Below are 27,426 nucleotides of genomic sequence, written 5' to 3' on the forward strand. Positions count from 1 at the left end.
TATGTACATACTATGTACATATATTCAGGAAGGAATAAGGGATAAGGGTTCTTAAGCATGATGTTCATAAAGAAGAGGGGAAAAAAGGGGGAGAATTAATTTCACATATTGGTAATACCTACCAGCCTTTGTGTTGACTATAGTTTCTTACCAAAAGTATGGAAGATTGGCAGCAAAACAAGACAGAAAATGACTCTGGAAGATTCTTGTAGTCAAGATTGGAGGGAAAGTGGGAAGTCTGCTCCTTCAGTAATCACCCTGGTTTCCTAAGTACTCCTTGTATATATACCTTGGAATTAAAATGGCTGAAACTAATATTATGCTGTATGTTAACTAACTGTAATTTAAATAAAAACTAAAAAATAATAAATGAAATTGCTCTTTAAAGATGGGAAGGGTCAGCTGGAAGAAGAAGGATGGGGGTGTCTCCATCGTTCTTTAATTTCTTCCTCTAGCCTGAGAAAACAATTAAGGCAGTTTAAGGACATAAAGAAAATGGTAGAGGGGCACCTGGGTGGCTCAGTCAGTTAAGCATCTAACTCTTGATTTTGGTTCAGATCATGATCTCAGGGTGGTGAGACTGAGCCCCAAGTCAGGTTCCATGTTCAACGGGGAGTCTTCTTGAGATTCTCCCACTCACACTCGCTCACTCTCTCTCTAAAATAAATCTTAAAAAAAAAAAGAAAATGATAGAGTCCCACTTATTTTTTAAAGGAAGTGTTTTGTCAGGATGAAAACAACGGAAAATGTTATAGATGAGAAAGAGAATCTAAAAGGGTGAACACTCAGAGTGTTCTCGAGCTAGAGTAAATCTTAGAGGTTGTCTGAGCTTCCCATTTACAGATGTAGAAATGGTAGCCCAAAGGTTTTAATAATTCTTAAATAAGGCTGCAAAAGAAGTTACTGGAAGAGCTGGGATAAGAAATCAGGTGTCAAGATTTAAACTAAAGAGTTTCTTCCTGCTGCCTCCTTAATGAATTCACTTTAGGATCGCAACGCTACTTTATTGTTCCACTGCTCCTCAGCGGGTTGGGAGGTAGATAAGGGAGATAGCAATAGGCCTTAGAAACCCCAAATTGAGATGTGAAAAGGACAGAAGATTCATTCATGGGCAAGGAAATCAACTGCCCTTCTAATGATTGGCAAGAAAGACTGAGTCTAAGAGGTGCGTGCACTTCCACCTCAGAAGCAAGCAGATGGGGAAGATATTTCAAACCCCACTTTAATTCAAAAACTACATTCTATGATATATCAAACACTGTTCTTGGCTCCAAAGGCCAGGTGCAAGAACGCAGATGTTGCACTGTCTCCTCCCTGCAGGCGTTCCCAAATAAAGAAGTGAGAGTGATAAGAAAACAATTACACTATACATTTATAATGAATATAATGAAATATCCTTTCAACTCTTTTCTTCAATATCCTGACTATTCTTTCCTTTTATGAACCTATCATCTAATTATGATCTTTGCAAACCTAGTAAATAAAGATTTTTATGGTCAATTTAGCACCATTTTGTAACTGCTTTATCTCTCTGTACAACTCTCATGCAACACCAGCTTCAAAGTCCTGAAATTATTCAACCTTGAAATTATTTTTAACCAAAGGCTAAAGCTGTTTTTTTTTTTTTTAAGTAATAGCTGGCTGACCCACACTAACCACAAGAAAGTTGTAAAGAAACACAGCGTGGTGTTGACTTTATAGTGAGAGTTTATAAAGGTTAGGCAGGTGGCAGTAAAAACAAACAAAAATTTAGAAAAAAAACTAGACTTTCAAATTGGTAAAATTCAAGTGGTTCTAATTTTATAATATAGCTGGATACATGAATTTATAGGTTCAAAGTTTATTTGAATAAATGCTCAGAAGATATATACTTCCTAACGTCTCTTTGGTGTCATGTGTATTCTTAGCTTATTTATGCATTCATTATCAGACAGACAAAACTCCATATGTAAGGACTAACAGGTCTAGTCTCTGCTACTTGGTCCTAACAGAACTTTGGCATCTCCTGGAGGTACTAAAAAATTGAGTGTTGGATCCATGTAATCATTCATGGACCAGTGAACATTGCCATAAAGTCATGGCAAAGCACAAGAACAATACTTCAAAACAAAGAACTAACCCAGGAGTAAACTTCCAAATTAATCTGACATCCTTCACTGATCAGATTAGACTCTCCAAGTCAAGACTGGAACCTAGCCAATTTCCCTTAGTTTTCCAGAGGTCCAGAAACTAGTTAAGATTGGATTAGGGTCTGAAATATGCAAGCTTTAGACTGAAATCAATAAGCTAAATTTCTAAACAAGCACTCACTTATATGAAAAGCCACTTATATGAGTAAAGTATCAGGAAGCAGAATTTTAATTCAAGAGAAAAGTAAACTTTCAAATACTATCACCCTAAATATAAGAAAATATTCCTTACAAAAACATTTAAAGTAAATGCATAACTAAGCATATTTTTGCCATACTTATGTTTTACATGTAAGCCAAATTGCTATTCTTCTGTTTTTGGAAATAGAGTAACTGCCTAAAAGCAATTTCAAATGATTAAATACACACACACAAGCATACATAATATTACAAAAGAATCTAGCAATCAAAATTTCCTCCAATTCATAGAAACATTCCATCTAATTATCTATCTTCTTTATAGTACTTACAAAGATGCTTTATATTTCTGACAATTATGATATAATAACTTATAGAGGAATTGCCATGAAGAGAAAACTTTCTAAAAACTTTATTGGTGTAACTACCCCAACTAACTAAATAAGTTTATCATGTAAATTGTTTTTAAGTTTGGCATTAAAACAAATTGAATTAAGAAAAAATAGCATCATTGTATCAGTCTTAGGTATTTTAAGTCCAGAAGTGTATGCAACTTAAAAATTGGCTATTAACACCATTAAGAACAGATTCAATTTGGGAAATCAAATATTTTATTACATCTATGTAAAAAAAATCCTTTTAATTATTTTTTGCTTTCTGCAAAATTCCTAAACAATTAGAAACCATTAAAAGAAAACAAAGTTTTCAAACAAAGAAAGTGACTTACATAAGACAACATAACATCAATTTGGTGTTCCACCTAAAAAAATTTTAATAGCTTTTCTAATTAAAACTCACCATCATAAAAAATTAACCACTAAATTTAATTTCATATTAAATATACTGGTTTTACATCATTTTTATTAAAAATGTGTGTTATTAGATTTTCCAACTAAAATGGTGAATAGTAATTGCTTTTATTACTGATTTATATGTTTTAATAATTACTTGAGACTATCCCATTCGGCTAAATTAGATGCAATTTTAGTCACAAACCTACTTTTAATAAAATTTTATTCACATATACACAGCAGTTAAAGAGTGTTATGTGTGTTTTGTGTGTGTGTATCTTCTAAAATTAAATCCAAATGTGTGCAATACTGAGATAAAAAAGACTGCAAACAGATTGTAAAATTTAGTAGACGAGGAGCATTTTCAGAAAAAATTGCAGTACACAACGACTGTGATAACTAAGAAAACAATGTTAATTGAAACCCATGCATATCAATCCTCACTCAGAAGGTAATTTAGAAGTTAACACTAGCCAAAACCAGCATTTGAGCAGGACTATACCCACATGACTCGATATTCTTTAGATTGTTGCCATCTTAACATTGCTAGTAGAAATGTGAAGAGCAAAAAAGTATGGTCTGGAACACCGGCTCCACACTTGGCCCACATTATGGTCTTAGTCATTCCTTTTGAGGTGGTCCCATGAATCTGTTGTGGGTTTTTTGGTTTTTTTTTTTTTTTTTTTTTTGGTTTTGGTTTTGTTTTTTTTTAGATAAGTTCCCCAGGTAGGAATCTATGCTACCAACTGAGCATATAATCTAAATTAGGACAGAAGAAAAGTAAAACTTCCACTACTATATCTCTTTCCCCACTTATTTATCTCACAACTAATTTGCTATAATTTAAATTTACTCCCTTCTGTTTCCATTTATTTTAGAGCTTGAACTATTAGGCTGATCCAATATGACAATTTCTTATGGTCAACCTTACATGTCATGTCCATGCTTCTAATTCCACTGTGTAGCTCATTCTTGGGTTCAGTAGGCATTTGTTTAAATGAATAATGAAATATTGAGTCTTACCCTTGCCTAAGTATGCTCAAGCCTGCAAGTAAGATACTTACTAAAATTGTATGTCTGAATGGGACATATGCTTCCTTTTTGGCTACCTAGCTCCTGAATATGCTTCCTTTATTTTGCAGGAGGGGGGGTGGTGGTGTTAATGCTATATCATATGTCTTAGTAAGAACAAAGATCCCCATTACAGAAGCCAAAGGGGCTCAAAGAATCTTGGAAAAATATTTCACATGGAAATGTTATTTCAATGGGTTTCTTATCAACACTTGCAAATCAGTACACTGTGGATTATTATATAGGAAAAATGTTCTAGACTAATATGTTATCAAACAAAATATTTATGCATTCCTGGAAACAGGAATTTAACCCTAGATTCTAGAGAGGGATATTTGTTCTAGTCATTTGTTCTAATCAAACTAGGCTTTGAAAGACTAAGTGGACTTCAGTGGGATTCAATTTTTTTTTCTAACAAGATTCAAAACAAGGTATTTTTCTGACTTTCAGAAACTGTCTTGTGACCTTTTGATCCTGAGAGCCACAACATTTTTAAAGGAAAATTATGATTTTACTCAAATATATGCAATTCACATTATTAGAATGCAGAATATTTAGCTATTATTTAATTAATCCATAAGATATTTATAACATATAAATTATTTCATTCTTACTAAACTGATATTTATGGCAAACAATTTGCCTGTTTTTAGCAGTGAAATAAAACCTAAAATTCTTCAAAGTTTCTTATAATTAAGCATGATTGTATGTATGTGTATATATTATATATAATATACATAATATATATGTTGTAGTTTAGTATTTGCATGCAGGTTAACCACTGAGTTCCAATTCAATTTTTTTCCTGTTTCTCAAAAATGGTCTGACCAATTGAAGCATATCAAAACATTTCTAGAATACAAATATTATGCAGAAAGGGGGAGATTTTTATTTATTTTTATTATTTTTTAAAGATTTTATTTATCTATTTGAGAGAGAGAGAGAGTGAGAGCAGGAGTGGGGTGAGGGGCAGAAGGAGAAGCAGACTCTCCCCTGAGCAGGGAGCCTGACACAGGGCTCCAGCCCAGGACTCCAGGATCATGACCTGAGCCTAAGGCAGACGCCCAACCTACTGAGCCACCCAGGCGCCCTGGAAAGGGGGAGATTTTTAAATTCTAGTAAATGAACTATGCATTTCTACATGCTAATAGAATTACCAAACACATCTTTGAATGAAAAAGTTGCCTTGAATATTTTTTTTTTTTAATCCCTCATGGGTAGACACTGAAGTATTAGTGAACTCTTTAAGAGAATTCTTAATTCTCAAGTCCTTCTCCCTCTTTTTGGTTTCTAGACATTATCACAACCCTTTGCTTGGCACATAGGATGCTGTTTGTTAAGGTTTCAAATGCATAAAGAAGTCATTTTTTGATACATAAATGAAGTACCAAATACTGCAAAAAACAAAACAAAACAAAACAAAACAAAACAAAAAACTATGATAAAAAAATCTATTATTACTCCACTGAGTTGAAAGACAATCTGGGGACACAGAACACACTCTCCTAAGAGCAATATATTCTGTGATGTCATGACCAAAATCATTTAAAAAATGAGGACTTAAGGGAAATGTATATATATTGTTTCTATCGCAATCCCTCAATTTAAAAAGCTGATTAAGATAATGTGCAGAGTTAAAGGGAATGTCTCAATTTCCCTTTGTACTCCTATAATCTTAAAAAAAGGGCAAAAGGGAAAAACACAACAATCTGTTGTGACTTAAAAAAACAGAAATCCTTTGCTGATTATCTAATAATATTTTTGAGATAAAGTACAAATATTCCCTTGCAAAACTATCAATAGTATACAATATAATATTAACTCAGAAAAGTAATTAAAATGGTTCTTAGAAAAGTATATTTCTATCAAATGAAGTTGAATGTTTATTTTGAACTGAAACCTTCAAGTCTGTCTCTAAATCTGACTCTTATTTTGCCAGACATCCTTTAATACATAACTTTAGACAACAACAACAAAAAATAAATCAACTGTTTTTAGAATGTACAAATTCAGAATAAAATAAATAATTAGGAAAAAAGAATATTTTTGAGCTATGGCATGTTCCCACAAATTTCTAGAATCAGGATTCAAAGACAGAAGCCTACATGAGCACATTTCTACTTATAATCCATTTATTTTTTTTTAATATTTTATTTATTTATTTGAGAGAGAGTGTGCAGGAGCTAGGGGGGGAAGGGGGAGGGGGTGGAGGGAGGGGCAGAGGGAGAAGCAGGCTCTCCGCTGAGCCTGGAACTCCACTTGGGGCTGGATCCCAGGATCCGGAGATCATAACCTGAGCCGAAGGCAGACACTTAACCGACTGAGCCACCCAGGTGTCCCTGGGCTCTTTTCTTTATGGTGGCTGTTAAATGGATGGTAGAACAAGACACAAATTGATGAACACCTGAATACAGAGCATCTTTCAGCTTTTTAAAAAAATTTTTTTTGTGGTTTTAAGTTTTTATTTATTTGAGAGAGAGAGTGAGAGAGAGAACAAGAAGGGAGAGGGTCAGAGGAAGAAGCAGACACCCCGCTGAGCAGGGAGACCGATGCAGGACTCGATCCGAGGACTCCGGGATCATGACCTGAGCTGAAGGCAGTCGCTTAACAAACTGAGCCACCCAGGTGCCCCCATCTTTAAGCTTTTTGATTTGGAATACCTTTTAGAATTCTGTAAACCACACTCATTGCATAGGGGAGCCTCTTTCACAATTAGCTACTTATATTTCATGATAGCTCCAAGGACCTTCTGCTTTTATGATTAACTCAAGTGATTATGGAATCTTTAAATGATTTTAGCCTGCAGGTATTATTTGAAGTCTGTAACAAAGTTTTAAATAGCTTAACATATTTTACTCAAAATAGGGTGAAGGTGGACAAAGGGTACAAGTTTCCAGTTATAAAAAAATAATAATAAGTCCTGGGGATACAATGTATGGCATGGTCACTACAGTTAATAATTCTGTATTGCTTATTTCAAACTTGCTAAAAGAGGGAGATTCTAAAACTTCCCATGACAAGAAAAAAACTGTAAGTATGTATGGTGATGGATGTTAACTAGACTTAGTGTGGTGATCATTTCATAATAAATACCTATATCGAGCCATTGTGTTGTACACCAGAGACTACTATGTTATATGTCAATTATACCTCAATATTTTAAAGGTAAAATAGGTTAAATATTTACTATGCTAAGATTCAGGGGTTTTGTGCATTTTTTACTTTTATTTTTTTGTTGTTGTTGACTTAGTGATGCATTATAAGCTTAAAATAAACAAAAGAAGCTGAATATTATACATCAATTTTCCCTCTTCTAAATTCTTCGTTCCAGTTTATATCTTTTTGACCTTTACCTAATTATTTAGCCCAGTGGCAAGATATTTCTCTTCTTTTCTTCTCTTTCTCCAACACACATAATATACATATATCCCCCCAAATGATTTTGTGTTATTTCCCTTCGTACTGATTAGATGGCAAATCTTTCATAACCACAGTGAGAAAAAAAAAAACTTTAAAAAGGGATTTTTAACTCTCCATTTTATATGGTGTCTAATAAAGACATTATTATACCTACCTGTGTTATAGTTATAGGGAAAGATTTTTTAAAAATCACAATATTTCAATTTCTTTACAATAATAAATTGATCACTTAGTAGTAAAGAAAATAGAACCTTTTAATTTAAAATTTAAAATGTTATATTATTCATATTCTACAAATATTAAACTTGGGTTCCAGCTGACTGTTAAAATGTGAGTTTCACCTATAATTTCTCCAAAGACTTCAGAAACATCAAACCCATGGCTACAGAGAAAGGCATTTAATTGCCAAGTCAGAGTAAAACAATATTCTAGACCACCCCATCTGACACAATAGCCACCAGCCACATGTGACTATTTAAATTTAAATTAACATTAAAGTTAAATCAAATTAAAATTAACATTAGTCCCTCAGTTGCACTAGCAATATTTCAAGTACTCCGTAGCTGCAGCATGGCTAGTGACTATCTTACTAGCAGCACAGATAGAGAACATTTCTGTTATCTCAGAAAGTAGACTGAATGCAATTCCTAGACTCTTCTCCAACCTCCACTTCTAAACTTCTCTTCATTAGGTTTCCTCAATCTCCATCTTACTGGATTCTTATTCAGACCCTCCTTCTCTGCCTCCACCAGTTGGTCTCAACCTAGGAAGATTATGCCCCTTCATGGGACATTTGCAATGTCTGAGGCATTTCTGGTTGTCACAATTTGGGAGACAGGATTTAATACTGACACGTGGTGACTAGAGGCCAGAGACACCGCTGAACACCCTACAACGCATAGATATCCCTCACAATAATGAATGCTGTGTCAATCTTGCCCAAGTTGAGAAATTCTGGACTAGACTGCTCTAGATTGAAGCTGTATGTGGATTGCCCACCCAAAATTGGATTTGTTATATCCCAAGTCCCCAACTTCTGACTACTCTCAAATATCAATGTACACCATCTACAAGAAAGTAATCCACCCTAGATCCAAAGTATGTCTAGCACTCAGAGTCCCCACTAACTTAAAATAGACATAAACTACAAATTCTACTACCATGAATTCTTATTTTTAAAGAGGCTAGAATTTCCCCACATTGGGTAGATGAACAGTAATCAAACATGAGTGATGTCATGTACACTTTTATTCCTTTAGATTGTGTGTTACATGAAGGTAGGGACCATGTCTTTGCTCACCATTATATATATGCATTTATTAATATATGTATTCATCTATAGGAAGCTCTAAAAGAAAGGTAACATTGGATGGAAAAACAAGATACAGAATAGTGTAAATGATATGAACTTACTTTTATAAAAGAACGGTGAGAAAATCTTCTGAGTATGTACATATGTTTGTGTGTGTGTGTGTGTGTGTGTCTGGGTGTGTTCATGTGTGTGTATGTGTGTATAAGTACAGAGGAAATGGAATGATACAGTAGTTGGTCAATGCAGATTCCCTAGAAGAGTGCTACTGTCAGGGGAAAGGAGAAAATAAAAAAAGTGAAAAAAACATGTAAAACTTATGTGGCAAATCATGATAATGGTAAAAAGTTATATTTTCATTTTTTTAATAATGAGGCATTCAAGAACTACCTCAAATGGAACAACTGAAAGGAAAATCAAAAACATAAGATCTATTCATTAATATGGCAGTTGTATTTTAGAAGAGAAACGGCTAATAAATAAGAAAAATAATATCATTTCATACAATGGTAAGTCTTCTGAAGAATATTAAAATGTAGGTGTCCGGGAGAGATAATCCTGAGCTCAGGAAAGATATCAGGGCTTGGAGAAGTAAATTTGGGATTATCAGGGTACAGATGGTATTAAAAGCTACATGATTCAATGTGATCATCTAGAGAGGGAACATAGGGGAAGAGAGAGTTAAGGGTTGCACCCTAGGGCTCTCCAGTGTGGAGTGGCAAGGATGAAAGCCTACCCGAGATGAGCAGAAGGAGCAGAAGGGAGAAAGTGGAGATGATGAGACAAGTCCTTAAATGAGTTTTGCTGGAAAGTGTGTTGTGGGAATGGTGCAGATGAATGGGGCACAGAATGGAAGGTAACAATGGGATCAGAGGAGGCTTTCTAAAAAGGACATTTATCACACCAGGCTTGTATGTAGGAAAAGAATGGAAGTACCTGCAAGAGAAAACTCAGTGAGAAGTGTGAGGAAAAGGCGGGAAGGGTTAGGCTTAGGCTGGAGAAGGAATGACTAGATATGTCCTTATTCTTGAGGCATACATTGATATATGATGAGAAAGTACTTTCCCCTCAGAGTAAATAATATTTGAAATTATTCCACTGGATTTTATTAAAATCAATACAGATTTATATCACATCAGCTATTCCCTAGCCAAAGATCTACAACTGACAACTTCAAACGAGAAAACCATGAATTTGCATCATGGGACACATCCTCTTGTTATTTACATTCTCTAGAATTATAGACTAAAAAAGATGATGGTATAAACAGGCAAAACACATGAACAAATATTAGTAGAGTGATATATCACTGATATATATTTCCGTTATGCTATGATCCCAGTGCTAGACAATTTCCAATAAAAAATCAAAATCTGAAGACGTCTACTCATATTTTAAAAGAAAAAAGATGGGGGTGCCTGGGTGGCTCAGTCAGTTAAGCGTCTGCCTTTAGCTCAGGTCATGACCTCAGGGTCCAGGGAGCGAGTCCTGTGTCGGGCTCCCTCCTCAGTGGGGAGTCTGCTTCTCCCTCAGTCTCCCTCTGTGCTCTCCCTCTCTCTCTCTCAAATACATAAATAAATAATTTTAAAAAAAGATAATTTATATCCAAACCAGAAAAACTTCATTCTTAGAAATTTCTCAAGTAAATGTCCTTTCTACCCAATAGCTATGCTACTCTGTAGTGGGTAAGATATGATTTTAAAGCCACTGATCAATGTGCTCCTCCTTCCTTGTAATTCGAGCCAAGGACACCAACATCTTTTAGACTCATCTGAACTGTGAAAAAGAAACACCCTTGCCACTTTTTTTTTTTTTGAACCTTTGGTATACCTAAAACTAGGGATTTCTTAAACCTTGACAGCAAAAGCAGATCACTAATAGCCTCTAGAAACGCAGCAATCTTTTACAACAGGTTTTTAATAGCAAGTATCAGAGAAAGCAAGAAAAATGTTTCATTTTCCTATCTACAGATGTAGGCACAAAATTATACAGTCAAAAAAGTTCATGTAAACTTGTTAATTAGAGGAATAATAAACTAATGTTGAATAAAATTGGCCATTTGCCTTTTATTTATAACCCTTCATTTTCATTCACAATGACCCTAGTCAGGTACATTTATTTTCACACATTATTCTATACTTACAAAGATAGAAATCTACAAAGATAATTTTTAAAAGATCTCTGCAAATAGGAGACTTAAAACATTAACTGCCTAGTGTACTTTCTCTACATATCCAGTTTTCTTCCTATCAAGAACAATTGGATAATTCAGGGATTGTCAATGGACCCAGGAATAAGAGAGCATGATCTTTTTTTCCCTTTACTGCTGAATAAAGTAGGTCAAAATCCCAGCAAAAATCTCCTTACCCAGCAAAATCACTTTGGTAAAACTGTCCTTTTATGTAAGTTGTTTTTTATTTACAATTTTGTCTTTTAGGAAAATTAAAACATCCAAATTACTCTTCTGATCATTTTTAAACTCTTAATTATTATGGCTCAAGAAACCAAAGCTAGGAAACATCGCAGAAACCAAAACCACACTGATATGACACATTTTATGTTCAGAGAGCAAAACGTGGGCAAGCTTGGATTTTTATAACTAACATCTGTTTATAAATCAGTCTATCACACTAGTTTTAAACAAAATACTTGAATCCAAAAATAGTGAAAGTGGATAATGGAACCTGAGTGTACAAAGTCCCTAGAGTAACAGATAAAAAATTGGCACAAGAGAATGAGATGTTTTCATACATTCTGACTCAGATTTCTGTTGTTGTATTTATTCAGTTTGAAAGGCTTACCATCTTGCTGGCCATGAAGAGCCTGAGGACTTTGCATTCTTTCCTCAAGATTGGAGCTAAGATCAGAGTTCACAGCTGACATCCGTGTTGAATCACTCATATCAAATTCATCACTCTCTATTGAACTTTCATCCTGAAAATGGTTTTAAAATATCATCAAGCATCATAAAATATAACACATTCAAATAGTGACCATTTTATCTACAGGGTCAATTAGAGTTTAGCCAGCAAGTAAGCTTTTACAGAACTCAGCAAAACATGTTACATATTAATAGATACCTGAAATAACAAATAATGTAATAATTTCTCCCTTTAAGGAATTTCAAGATTTGTGAAAAATCGAACAATGTATCTATGCACAGACATATTTAAAAGGTTAAAATAATATGTTTAGGAAGGATGTAGTTGGTGAATTATCCTAAATAATGAAAAATGGATTTTTTAATTAGTAAAAACTTCCTAGAAGAGTCAAATCACAAAATACAAAATATAGAGAAGTATATGTTTTGAGTCTAAAAATAAATTACTTAATAAAATATTATAAGCAAAAATCTTAGGACGCAGTAAGAAGACCTTAACCAAAAAACTGTCATTGGCAAACAGGATGGATTCTAATAATTGACAAACTTACATGGCTAGGTTGAAAATCCACATTTACTGACAGCAAGATTTTAGCACATCCCTTCTTTCATTATAAGTGAATATACACTCTACTGTAACCCCAAAAAGAAGTTCTGGGTAGAAGTGTGCAAGATCCATTTCCCAAAAGCCAGTTCACCAAGTGGAGAAATTACCAAAAAGGCCAGTTTTCCAAACACCCAATTCATCAAAACCTGACAAAAATGAACTTAAATCAAATCTAAGATATTTTGCTATAGCCATTTCACTGAAGCGAACTCCTGTTGGAGAGTTGATTTTTGGCCAATGGTAGGCTTATGTGGGAAGAGGGGCCTGAGGAATCTCCTGTGACATACTGTAAGTATTGAATCAAAATCACCAGGTTTGACTTTAATTTGTGAATGTCTGATCTGAAAGTTTAGCATTAATATAATAATTAGCAGCAGCTGTAGTTGTAGTGCTATTAATGTTACAGATTAACTGTTTTTTTATATTTGTCCACTCACCAGTTTTATCACCATCTGTGAGTCAGATGAATCCTGGGACTCATCCCATTTTACAGATTGAGAAATTGAGGCACAGAGCAGTTAAAGAATGTGTCCCACTATTATATACCAGAACTGGGATTTATATGAAGTCACTCAGGCTTGAGAAAATAGCTTCTTTGAATAGGAAGAGTTACCTTGGCTTCATATATGACATCTTGGTATCAGCAAAGAAGTTGCTATGGTTAGGGGACAGGAACGTTCTAGTAGACTAACAAATTGGCATTCTGATCCATAGGTCAGGTCAAGGTGATTTTGGTGTCCTTCCTTTACGAAAGGTCTGATCATGTCTGGGTCTACTGAGTAGCACTAGCTCTTCATTAATTCAGCAAGGAAATGCCACCCTGCGAGGCCTCTGGGCAATCAGCCACATAGACTTCTCCCGGCGGCATGCCCTCTCTCTTGGTACATTATGTTTTCTCCAATTCTAAATTCTAAGAAAATCCAAAGCATCTGAAATAAATATATATGTTAAAAAGAGAAAAAATAACAGGATTCAATGTGCACATCAATGTTATCAGTGTGTACCATATACATATACATATATGCACACATAAGCGACAGATAGTCATTATATACACTACATATAGTGTCTATGGCATGATAGTAATTTAGAGCACATTCTCTAGAGCCAGACTGAACTGATTTAGATCCATGCTCTGCTGCTTAGATATGTTACCTTAAGCAAGTTACCTAACCTTTCTGTGCCTCAATTTCTTCATCTATAAAATGGGAATAATAGCATCAATCTCATAGGGCTATATAAAAATTAAGGAAATATAATAATATTTAAAGTAGTGAGAACAATGTCAGATATATAATAAGTATAAAACTGTTTAATATTTTTATGTAGACTATATAGGAAATTCTACAGCATATAATAGGATTCATATTGATTATATTTTATGAACACATACAAAAAATAAACTTAATAGTAAAGATGACTAACATGTATTTATAAAATAGCTGTGTATTCTACATAAACATAGTCTTTAGAATCAACATTTATTATATATATTACAAATAGCTAATTTCCAATATATACCATCTGATATATATTATGTGTGCATGTGTATGTATGTGTGTGTGTAAAACGTATGTGTCTGTGAGACTGTATGTGTGTTTAAAGAAAAGCTAGACACAAAGAGATCACAATCTCTGATCCACAGAATGATTATATAAACTGCTATAACGCATTATGAATAATCAACATTTTATCAGCAATAAATAACACTCATATCAGCATGCTTTTTAAGAAATGTGGACAATAAATTAAATGGTTATATAACCAAATGTACTCGTTATTTTATTTTTTTTAAATCACCATTCTATTTATCTTAAGTGGCTTAATGATTGTGACTATCTTAAATATTTTCCTCCATGATTTCCCATGAAATATAATTCACTGTTCCCAATTCTACTCATTAGAATATAAATTATCCAATTGCTTAGATTTAAGACCTTTAATGAAACTAAGTGCATTCATTCTGTAAGTTCTATTCCAATTATTAAATAATTAAATTACTATCTTTTGTTTGTTTTTTAAGAGGTGGCAAAAGTATATAAAATATAGTACTGTGGGTTTTTTATTATCAACATAGAGGCAATGCTAATCACTCTGGAAAGAAATTACTGAAGATTTCTAAGAGTGAAGAATCAGAAAACTTGACTGATATGATTTTAAGTATTTTATTTTATTCATGATCATCTGTAAGCCATTCATCTAAATTCTTCCCTCTGTGAGTATTTTATTCTGAATGATAACCAGAAAAAGAGTCTTCACATCCTACAGTGTGACCTTATTCCTTATGTTACTAAAATCTTATCATAATGAAAGCTATGACCAGTTATCATAGCATTTGCTTCCCTAAAACTTAATTTTTAAAAATTAGAATAAATATTTTACTATAATAATTTTATCCTGTCTTTTTCCTTTTAAGACAGTTGCTTGAAATTCAGATCCCTGATCTGTTCCATATCTTATTTTAGTTTTCAAGTTCCAGATTTTACCTCTAAAGAGTCTGTACATGTAACTCTCAATTTCCATTGGTATTGTCCTGATCTCATGTTCCCATTTCCTGAATGATGAATAATAGTCTCCTAGTCATCTACCCACCTCCAGGTTCTTCCCCACCAGTCCTGTTCATCGACTACTGTTAAATTAATCTTTCCACTTCAGAGAGTGCCTCTTCTCTGTTCATAAATTTGCAGCTATATTCAAGTCAATCCAAATCTACCAAGTAATGTATAAACTGCTCTATCAAACATTAAGGGGTTTCCATAAGACTGCTTGAAAACTGCTCTCACCAATCTCTTTGTTCTGTTTTTCACTTACCTTATGCTCAAATCAACTTAAAGCCTATATTATTAGCCTTCCCATGAAATGTACCACCTCAGACCTTAGTGTGCCTGAGGGTAGATACTGTTAAAAATTCAGATCACCAGGTGTCACACGCTAGGTCTAGAATCAGAATCTTGGGGTGGGGGGGTCCTGCAACATGCAGCTAACTAAGCTACAGGGGTGCCCCCGATGCTGGTTATTTAGCCAGTAATGTTCAGAAAAATATTCTGTGCTGATGGAATGGCTCTATAGTATTCCCTATTCAGTCAGGTGACTACCAGCCATACTTGGCTATTGAGCACTTGAAACATGGTTAGTGCAACTGAAGAACTGAAAATTTAATTTTCATTAATTTTCATTAATTTTCAATTAAATTTAAATGTCCACATATGGCTGGTGGCTATCATATTGGGTCAGTGAAGATCTGACAATTCCTCATTGTTGGATCTTGAAAATATTTCCAATTATTCATGATTAGCAATGCAACAAACATCCTAATATATAAATTGTTTCATTCATCACATCCCTTAGTACAAATTTCTAGACAAAGCATATGAGTAACTTGGGGAGGGTATGTGCTATGGTGAGTGCTGTGAAGTGTGCAAGACTGTTGAATCACAGATCTGTACCTCTGAAACCAATAATGCAATATATGTTAAGAAAAAAAAGAAGAAGAAGATAGCAGGAGGGGAAGAGTAAAGGGGGGGAAATCGGAGGGGGAGACGAACCATGAGAGACGATGGACTCTGAAAAACAAACTGAGGGTTCTAGAAGGGAGGGGGTGGGGGGATGTGTTAGCCTGGTGATGGGTATTAAAGAGGGCACGTACTACGTGGAGCACTGGGTGTTATGCACAAACGGTGAATCATGGAACACTACATCACAAACTAATGATGTAATGTATGGTGATTAACATAACAATAAAAAATTTAAAGAAAAAAAGCATATGAGTAACTTTTAAAAGTTTTTAATAATTACTGCCAAACTTCCTCCCTGTAAGTTAATCCTGGTTTAAACTCCATCATCAATTTATAAGAAAGTCAACTGATCTTAAGTTGGATAAAGTATTTTGTAATCTTAAAGGGATTTCCATTCCTGTATTTCTCTTAATAGCATTTCTCATCTTCTTACAAACATACTTTCCTTACTTACTTCCTTTATTTTCTCTCCCTCACTAGAAGTTAAGTTTAATAAAGGTAAGATTTTTGTCAATTTACTCACTGTTTACCTCCATTATCTACAAGAGGGCCAGTTACATAGAAGGTACTCAATAAATATTTGTTGAACTAATTAAATTAACACATTAAAATTTAAATGTAACTGAGCACAAAGAAATATATCACTTGAATTCCTTTTTAATGTGATTTAGTTAATGACCTTCCTATCTTTCAATAATCATAACTTCTAAAATTTTGCAAATAATGCAGTCACTTATCTGAATATTTTTAAGGCAGTGTACATCCAGTTGGTATCTTCAAAACGTAAGAATGAGAGTTATTTTCCTAATCCAGTTATAAATTAAAGGGATCTACTTCCTTTGTGTGAAATACTTATGATTTTTTAGAAGACAGAAGGATTTAGCATACGTGGGCTGTACTGTTGGCACAAAGTTGATCTTCTTACTTTTTAGCCTAGAAATAAATGTACCAACATCTGAATGAGCTTCCTACAAATAATTTGACAGCTCTAACTAGTTTATGAAGTTTTAAATTTTTTTCCAATTATATAATAAATGATGGGAATAATTTTTCCATTCTCTGGGATGGATAGACATTAATGTTTTTTTAGTTATCTCTCATGTCTTTAACCCAATGATTTTATTACTATTTATTTAATCATTTATATGTAGCCATCCGGTAATATGAAATCCAAACTGCCGTTGTACAAATGCAGATCATCTCATAGTGTACCCTTACTAGTTTTTTGAGATAAAACAAATTTATAAATATAGTTTTGAGATTAAACCTGTTCAAATACAGAGGAAAACAAAACAAAACAAAAAAAAACGAGTTTTAATAAAGTAAGCTCAACAAAGAATTTTATAATACTTCACCAAATAATGGTGTATTTGAAAAATATTTAACCACATTTCCTGTTCTTGAGAAATTTCAAGAAGGAGTATATGTATTAGCCTGAGAAACTATTCCTAATATTGATAATCTGAATGTGCCTATTAATTAATGGCTACTAAACTAGTTTACAAGGATTTCCCAAGTCCCTATTGCTACAGGTTTTGGGGGGAATATATATAACTTGGTCCCTGTCTTTGAGATACTTCCACCAAACTGAATAGTTAATTAGTATCCTAGAGAATATTCAACAAATGTGCATTTGTGTCTAATACCTGCCAGCAAGCATATTTCTAGATTCTTACCATACAAATTAAACAGAATAACTTGAAACATTGAAATACCTCTAATTAGGAAGAATCACCGAACTTATCTCTAGAAAATGCGAAGAAGTAGACAAACTAATAGATAGAATAATGAAAGGAAAAAAAGCATTAAAACGTATGAAAGATTTAGATGGTGGAAAAATTATTATACTTGAAATACCTATTAAAATGACTTTTTTTTACTTCCAGGCAAAATAGCCTTCGTACTAAAGGCCTGGATACTTTCCTTGGATACTCTCATTCGGGATGCTTTCCCCTGAACTTTCTAGCCCTTTACCAAGGCTGGCTTGATGGCAGTTAATTAAGGAAAATGAATCTTTCTTGGGAACGAACACATTCCCACAGAGCACTAAGGTAGCTGCGTTGAGACAGGGACTCTCTATCAAGGACTAGAAGTTTCTGCCCGTTTCTCCATCTGTGCAATCCCAGTGACATTCTTTTCATTAAAAAATAAATTACCGTCTTCACAATGCCGTCATGCTTAATACGATAGTCATGGTTATCAAACTTCATTCTGACTTGGAAGTAGATATTTCCGCTTTACCTCATCTTGCTGTGAGTTTAGCAGCTGCAATTTCATATGCTTCATATAGGCCATGGTAATGGGCATGTTGTAGTCAATCATGCTGGTCACCAAAGTGGGAGGTTTTCCATTATCTGTAATGAAACATTTTTAATGGGTATGAAAGTGATACCACATTCTACCTGTAATTTCAGAATGATTCAATTTGTTCAAATTGAAATAGGATTCTAGATACCAAGTCTTTAGGAGATTGGTAGCATTATGGATGGGTTGTAGGAAAAAAATAACCATAAAAAGGTGTATGGGCCAAATTAACACTACAGATAATTAGTTATCTCTAACTCTAGCGGAGCTTTTTGATACCCCAGTAACAGTGGGTGAAGCCAATATAGTGATTAAACACGATTACCTGTATTTTTGTATTTTTCTCCTTTGCTGCATAACTACTTTCTCTATGGGCTACTTGAGTGAAAAAGGAAATTCGTGCAGTTTTTTTTCTTATATCTTTTTCTTTTTTGTCTATTCATCCCCCAACATATGGGAGTGGGCTAGCCTAAATGTATCTTTGAGATTAATTTAAACTCTGAGAGAAATTGATAGATTAGGAAAATCATCTAAATAATTTTTAATGAGAGCTAAAGACAAATTATAACTTGCATATAAAAATTTTCAGTTAGGGAGCTCCATACTACTCATCACTTTCACAAATAAGGAATTGGTAGGTTTAAAAGGACACTGATGGAACATCAATTTCCTTGCTAAATATATTTAAAATACCATGAAATACACACAAGATGTGAAAGCTAAAATATTATTATAGGAAAAAAATTATTTACCACAGCCAAAACTGCCTTTCTTCTGAGAATGGGCACAGAATTATTCTGGAAGTGGATATTCAAAATTTACTGCCTCCTACTCCAATAAATGAGATGATCTGACTTGTTGAACTGTTTCAGTCTGACAAATTTTTATAAAAATGTGGGGTATAAATTGCCACTATGAATAGAATTACTTTAAGTCTTGCTATTTGACACTGTGGCTACCTTTGTGATCTGTTCCATCTGCGTTTAAATGCATTCTTTTCTGGCACTCTGAGCAGCTCATTAGAAACCGTGTCACCGCTTCTCTTGGTAGGAAGGCATAGCTCTCTGAAATCTGAAATGATTCACAAAATAAAGGTGTTATTATATAAGCTGACTGAGCCTGAGTCAACAGAAATGATCAGTGTATTTCCAAATAAGACGCATTATTCCATAATGGCAGGAAGCACAATGAAAGCATGCACTGCATACCATGCATCATTTCAAGAAATATCTATCCAACTTGATTGCATGTGTCTTAATAATAGCTAATAATGTGATGTGGAGAAAAAAAATCAACCACATCTGGATGGATATCTGTTTATATTTCTGCATTTCTTTTAGGAAAAGTAATCACAGTGTGCAGATAGTCTAGTGAATTTTCCTTATTAAAAATTGTCAACGTTGTTTTTAAACTTACTGCTAGGACCACCATAGTTTTATCCAATTTTACATATATTTTAAAAAATTTAGCCCCAACTAGAAACAAGAAACTTTGGACTTTGAATTAATGAGCATTTCTTCATTATGGCTTTTCCAAAACATTTTAATTGAAAATAACAGATAATTCTAAGAGAACTCATACATATTTACTGCAGTGAATCATCCCTTCCACAGAAAATGACACACCTGGAAATGCATTTTGGCCACTTCTTCCATTTGTTATCTTATGTCAGTCTTTCATAATTTATGTCCACAACAGCTCACACTGAGTGTCAGATCAAGCTTTCCTCATACCCTATACAGAGTTTCTATTTTCAGAACCATGATCTAGAATCACATTAGAAATCAATACTCCTGTCAGTAATTTTTAAAATATTAACTTTTCAAAAACCAAGATATTTCTCTTATCAAAGCAAATAACTTCTGAAGGGAAGCTGACAGATTGTTAAATTTCTCTAAATAAAAGCAGACATGGACTCAGACAGTGGTACTAAGAAGTGTGATACAGGGCATTAGTCTTCCACCATCACACTAATGCTGGTACATGAAATACGAGATAAAGAAGAAGAAATGAGTTGGGAATTAGACATAAATGCTACAGGCAATTTCTCAGGTGCATGCACAGCTGTTATGAACACTACTGTATTTTAAGTTTGTAGACAGGAAAGAAAATATGCAGTTTGTGTATAATTAAGTACAAGTCTACACCAATCCCATTAATAGTGATGGGGTCAACTTTTACTTGTTCATGCTGTAGAAAGAGCACACCATTGAAGAAACCCCATATATTAAAATCCCAAATCGTAAAGCATACTTTGCCTTGAATTTAATAATAAAATCAGTTTGCATCACTTATGCTAGATCAGGGCAAAAAAGCCATAAGAATACCAAGAGAAGGTTTAAGTCCACAATTAAAATCTCTTGTGGCTTGTCCATACACAGGTATTAAAATTCAACTCTACTAGGGTTTTTAATATAACTATCCTTTGTAAATTAAAATTTGTTGTCTGGTTTTAAAACATACTTCTTCATACTGTACAAAGAATTGTGAGAGAAAAACAGAACAATTTGAAAATATTTCATCAAACCATTCTATATTAGTCATTGAATAAGGAAATATATACACAATTTAAATTCTCACTTTCTCTTATGTTATTTCCCCTAACTACACACACACACACACACACACACACACACACACACACACATTTGATTCCTATTCATCTGTTTTACTGAGGGAACTGACACCTCTGCCTGATTTGTTTATCTAACTTAAAGATCTTTTTTCTTTTTTTCTGACTCTCTGAAAACCTACATTAAAGCAATTCAGAAGTTAAAAAAAAATCCATGAGACATGCCTGGTCCTGATATTGTAACTCACATGGAGTCATAGTCCATTGGAACTATGGGGCTGACCAGTAAATTCAACAAACAGGATTTGAGAAGAATGTCCAATTGATTTTCATAGAGGAATTCTATTACATCTTTCTCTACTTATATAAAAGAGAAATCTTCCATTGAAAAAATGATGGGCAAATGGTAGACTTGAAGACATCCTGAATTTGCTTCCAGGGTCCTGATGCTCTCCACAATCTGCCCTTTTCCTGATGCTAAGAAGGCACCTGTGTAGGAATCCCTTCTAGACAGATTCATCACTGACCTGACTCAACTGTATTACTTGTCCCAGCACTATGTCACTCCAAATCCATTTTTTAAAATAATTATTATTAATCACATTACATTTCTTTTATAGTTCAACTCTGAAAAACAGAGTACCTGTAATGGTCACAAATATGTTTGTGTTCATGTGTACATGGAAAAAATATAAAGTCCCACTTTGTATCTTAGAAAAAAAATTCAGCAAGTATTTTATCACACTATTCTCTGCGATGTTATTCCGGCACAGCACTTGGCATGTCACTACATGTTATGTAAGTGGATAAAAGCACTTACTTGGGGCGACTTTTCTTGGTGTTCAAAATCCATTTTATGGGGAGACCTGCCAAGGCATCCCACTCGCCTCGAATCCTTTCTTGCCCACCTCAAGCTCACTGGGGCCCGCAGACCATGGAGTCTTCTTAAGCACAAGGACAAAAGACCCCCAGAACAGACTCTGTACATCTCACACTCATTTCTGAAATAATATTTCTCTGGCCATGCAGGTGAAGACGGAAAATAATTTCTTTTTCCTTATCTAGAATTTTTCCTCCCCGGCTTCTTTGAATTTAAGAATCCTAGGCAACCTTCATTGCTGAAGTTCTTAGAGTATTTTTAAAAATGAAGAAATATCCTTAAAAAGTTCTTAAATTATGGTACATTTGAATAAATACATTTCATAATTAAAGCCCTGTCTTTTGATCCTGTTGGTATCCTCCAGTAACCCCATTTAGAGATGACATTGAAAGCCCACACGTGAAGCCTCTTTAGAAATTGAGGCAGGGGCTAAATGCCCTTATGGTTCCTCCTCTAATGAAAGGCTCTGTTTCCATTTGCTGGGAGTGAACATTTGAAATGCTAAGTCAACTTTAAATAGATATTCATAAACGGTGATAAAACTCAGAGATATATTCTTCTGCTGTCCATTCATCAAAGTCCTAACATCCTTTATGCAATATGTAATAGCTGTTGCAAATAAAACCTGGAAGTAAAGAACCCAAAATTGAAAAATATTTTGACTCGGATACTTGAAATACCATTCTACCAATACTATCATTAATTACATAAAATGCTTTAATCACGCATAAATGTCTATTTCCTTGACCCACTCTTCAAATCTAATCCACTTATTTGTTTCTGGGAGAGAAACTGAGCTTTGAATATAGAGGACATTTTCAAGAACACTGAAGAGATTAATACTTCACTTGAAAATATATTCTTAGAAATATCTTTATATTTTGGAAGGATAGAGAGTATTTACTTAGAATTTGTCCATGCAGAAACACTGCATCTTGTTGTAATAAGAAGCAAAACAAAACACGAATGGATATTAGTCTTGCTCTCTCTGAACTAAACACTAAAAAGACAACTGCCTTATGACAAGCCACATATATTGCTTATTAATAGAAATTAACATCCAAAGGAAGGACGAGAACCTAACCATATTGAAATTTATAAACTAATGACCAAACACTATTTATCATGTAAATAATTATGAGGCATCCCTTTCATAAAAATGCTTTTTTTTCCTATGAATCCAGACTTGTTTTCTTAGATTTATATAATGCTTTATATTTTTCATTGACTTTTTGCATTCATTATTTTAAACAGTAGCTAAACAGATCTGATAAGTGGATTGATTGGTATGAAGAGATGAAATGAACTGCCATTGTTACACAACAGAGGACAAAGCAAAGAGCTGGAACTCAAGCCTGGATCTCCCAAATTCTTGTCTATTTCTATAAATTGAATGGATCATGGTGGCCTTATCCAGTAGAAAAATGTGTTGGGTCCAAGGAAAGCAGAAATGTCAAAATAGATTTTTAAAAATTATATATTTCAAAAACACCTGAAGTATCAAAGTATCCTCACAGGACAAAGTCAGCACTTGTGAAACTTCACTAAACTTGAGTTATGGCTGAAGATTCCGTTGGTGTTGCTTTTAATTTTGAATTAGCTATGGTTGAGAGGGGTGTAGATGTTGTGGCACAACTTATTTTTTCATTACTTACCACTTCTAAAGACCTTAATTCCTCTGTGTTTCGGACATCATTAATACTGTTTGCAATGAAAATATTACATCCTAGGTCCATTAAAACCAGAGTTCATCAATAATGCCAAATATCATGAATCAAATTATTATCATAAATTAGAAGTAGAAATGACTTCTCCCATCAAAAAAATATGGTAATATTTCTACATAAAAATAACTGAATTGCAGCATCTTTTGATAGAGTAAACAATAAAACTGGCCTCGATAGCAAAAACAGTATGACATTAGTAATCTAATGATAAAAAAATCCACCTGAAGAAGGCCTAATGATCAAGTCCCATAAGGGACACTGCTATTGATCTTCCACTTGTGGGTTAAAACAACAACAAACTATTGGCACATTTTTGAAAAGTTCACTTTTCAAATATTATGATTGAAAAGAGGATGGGCATTTTACCTTGTCAAAGTCCCTGCCACGCTGAAGAAAGAAGAAAATATTTTTTTCAAAATCTTACAACTATAAAGCCAAATTCTGGCTTCCTCTCAACATAGTTCAGTTAGGGTAAAAATGTCAGTGATCCAAAAGAATGGAAATAAAACAGCAACTGTGGTTAAATTGATTTGCAAATCTTATCTTGTAAATTCAGTAATATATAATTCTTAAAATTTTCTTACATTTACTTTTGAATAGCAGAGCTTTGTCTTCAGAAGTAAATCTTTCCTACCTGGATGTGAATACATGAAGTAACATCAAGTTAGAAAAGTTGACGAACTTGGTCAGTTAATCAAAACAATGTAATAATAAACCATTGCTTTGCTGTATTTTCTCAGACTATGTGTCTCACAGTTATATGATGCAAGTTTATCTTATTAACCCAAGCCATAAAATTTTGATAACAACACTGCTAGCAGAGAAGAATTTTAAAACAGGACTACTTGTCATATGTCTTTCTTCCTCAGTCCCAAGCCGCTTCTCTATATTTAACTGTTTAATTTCTGAACATTTTCAGAAGAAAGGTGCTCTAAATGTATTCAGCTGCCACATATACCTGCAATACTCTGGTTCCTGTTATGGTAGAGAATGGACAGTTCTCAAAATTAAGATTCTCATTCAATATATGACAACTATTATTCACTGTTGCTGTTTTACAAAAAAAAGGAAATGCTTCCTAAATAATACATGTGTGTTTAAGTTTTCCATTAATTGAGCCCTTAATAACTGGATTATACTAAGCAAGGATTTTATCCTTTGATCCTCCCAACAATCCCAAGAATAGATTACTATCATCACCATTGTCATCTTTGTTTAAAAGATGAGGAAACTAAGCTTCAGAGAGGTTGTATAACTCGTCAAACAAGTAAAGAGAAAGGACTCAGGTGATAATCTGGTTTCGGAGACTATCCCCTTAATCACTATATTTTCTAGCCTCTCCTGCTTACCAGCATTAAAAGAGAGAGAAGAGAGACTATCTCATCCATAAAGAGTTGGAATATTAACCTCACAGCCTAGGTTAATATCCTGAAATGTTTATAATGTTCCCCGGTGTGAAGTTCTTTGCAAGTTTAAGATGCTCTAACAGGTTTGAGGGGACCATTCTGAACACAAGGGGCAGTCAAACTCTCTGTGGCTTGGCTTCGGTTACAAAGCTCCACAAGAAACACATCAGACTGCACACTAACAATGGAGAGCGCCACCTGTAGGCTATTCTGCAGAACTGATGGTTAAAGTGATGGGCTTTGCAACAATGTTCTAATATTTAACAGCCAGGAACTAAATGCATTGGTCTTCCTTTTTAATAGAAAGTACAAGGAGTATGAGTGGCCTATTTTTAAAGGAATAAGAATTCTAATTATTGAAGAAAATTCACCAATAGAGAAGTCATGCTTGGCTTAAGATGCAAAACTAACCCGTGAACTGAAATAGAGATATTACATGACACTGGTCATGTACATTAGCAACCACTTTTTAAAGCAAAACAAAATGGCTAAAGCCAAAAGATTTATCCACCAAAATCACACCATTTTGTGCTAAGTTCACTAAGGTTTTAGCAAAAACAAAACAAAAACAAACAAAATTAATGTTACTAAGTATCAGTAATTTGGAAAACTAGGAGGCTCTGCTGAATTTCATTATAAATTCCATTCCATTCCATTAAATTACATTACTCCTCAGCTTTCTGCCTTGGTATAGTATGCTCCACTTCAGATACTGAGCCTCAGAGCAAATAAAACTGGTCTAATCACACTATTTTTAAAATTACCGTTGCCTTTATTTTATAAAAATGAGAATAGCAATAATACTTTTATTTTACTGGAATGATAACATTAAAAACATGTTTGTTGCTGACCATGCAGTACCATTATGGAAGAATTTGCGCTTGGGACCAAACTTTTGATATTTTCTCATATGTACACTCTTTAAGATTCTGAACAAAAAATAAATTAGAAATAATCTCTTAGTGAAATTTATTTATCTTGTTATATTTAGTACTGTGATATTTAATATTGTGCTATTCTATCACAAACCACCTGCAATGTACATAACTGGATAATACAACTATAGAAAACATATTTCTAAAAAACTAATAAAATTTAACTATCATTGAATAAAGCCTATAAATCTAAATGCTATTAAAGACCTCATATGTCCTGATCCATAAAGAAATAGCACACCAAAATCCAGAGAAACCTCTACTGGGGAATGGAATTCTTGGTACAGTGTAACATCTCTTATTCAACAAGGGCTACCCTGCCTTTATCTACTTTACGCATTGTGTATCTTTGAATACATTTGAAAAGAGGGAATTTGGGCAATTAAAAAAAGTTTGCAAATGTTATAACAACTTGCTCGGATATTTTTCTAGGTGTATTACGAAATTGAAATGTCTAGCCAATGGTTTGCCCTTATATTTATATTGGTTCTCTATTACCCATTTCATGCATGAGAAAAGATGAGCACTAAGCATCGTTGTACTTCTACAGAGGTAATTATTAATTTGCAGAGGTGCATATGGAAACTGTCTTTCAAAGATGAAGATATTTTTCACCTAAACATTTACTTCTTCAACAAATACCTACTGAATGCACAGACAGTATAATTATCCCTGCATACAGCTAGATATGGTTCTACACCACTAATGTGCCCGGATACATCAAATTATTGGACTCACCTATTGGTAAGTGTTTGATTAATTCCAAAGTGATTCTGAAAAATGCTTTCATCAGGACTCAACATAAATACCCTTAGGTAAAAAGTACATGCATGGCAATAATCAATTAGACAAAAAGCCAGATATTTGGCCTGCCTATATCGAGTCTGCATTCACTCTGGACCTCAACAGTTTTTGCTTCAAAACCCAAACTACTGTTAGGTTTTTTAAAAAGCAACTGAGCATAACACAGCTCAGATCATCCTTATGCTTATTTGGGACTTAGTACAGTTTTTATTTTGCATTACAGATGAGGGGAGGCGCCACAATTTTTTCTACCCTTATGGTCTAGGGCTGATTTTTAAATAGGATTAATGGTAGTAGATAAAACAGCTTTGCCAATTAAATATGAATTCCAGATAAACATGCAACATTGGGACAAACTTCTATTAAAAATTATTGTTTATCTGAAATTCAAATATAACTGGGCATCCTGTGTCTTATTCATTAAATCTGGCAATTTCACAGGATACATTTATCTAGATGAATGAAAATATGAGTTAGAGCCTGAAAATAATTTTTTTTAAGATTTATTTATTTATGAGAGAGAAAGAGACAGAGAGAGGAGACAGGGGGCGGGAGGAGGAGAAGGAGAGAGAACCTTTAGCAGACTCACCACTGAGCATGGAGCCTGAGGCAGGACCACATGCGACGCTTGATCTCAAGACCCAAGATCATGACCTGAGCCAAAACCAAGAGTGGGATGCTTAACCAGTTGCGCCACCCAGGGGCCCCATCATTTTAAACTTGAAACAAATTGCTTGTCAGGAAAATCTAAGAATGTACCAAGAACTGAAGTGAGAGGTAGGGCAGGTGGAAGAGATCATTGGGAAGTATGCAGGCAATTTGAAATCACAGTCCCCATTTAAAACAGTGTTTTCCAGCTTTTTAGACCAATAGTACA

The 27,426-nt window shown here is 34.0% G+C and overlaps 1 protein-coding gene across 12 annotated transcripts in view; it reads right to left on the minus strand.

Annotated features, from left to right (window-relative positions):
* Window positions 1–27,426, minus strand: part of NOL4 (nucleolar protein 4) — a 412,809-nt gene that overhangs the window by 272,915 nt on the left and 112,468 nt on the right. For 11 of the 12 annotated variants that reach the window (XR_003517122.2, XR_003517123.2, XM_027577287.2 and 8 more), the window contains 3 exons: window positions 19,185–19,296; window positions 18,163–18,275; window positions 11,720–11,852 (listed from right to left, as the gene is read on the minus strand). Coding sequence is in view for 10 of the 12 variants with exons in the window: in XM_027577287.2 (XP_027433088.1) it covers window positions 11,720–11,852; window positions 18,163–18,275; window positions 19,185–19,296 (358 nt within the window). In the remaining 2 variants the exon portion in view is untranslated. Of the gene's footprint in view, window positions 1–11,719; window positions 11,853–18,077; window positions 18,276–19,184; window positions 19,297–27,426 lie in introns of those variants that run through there. The other variant, XM_027577294.2, reaches the window with a different exon arrangement.

Source organism: Zalophus californianus, chromosome 14, assembly GCF_009762305.2.
Source record: "Zalophus californianus isolate mZalCal1 chromosome 14, mZalCal1.pri.v2, whole genome shotgun sequence".
Lineage (NCBI taxonomy): Eukaryota > Metazoa > Chordata > Mammalia > Carnivora > Otariidae > Zalophus > Zalophus californianus.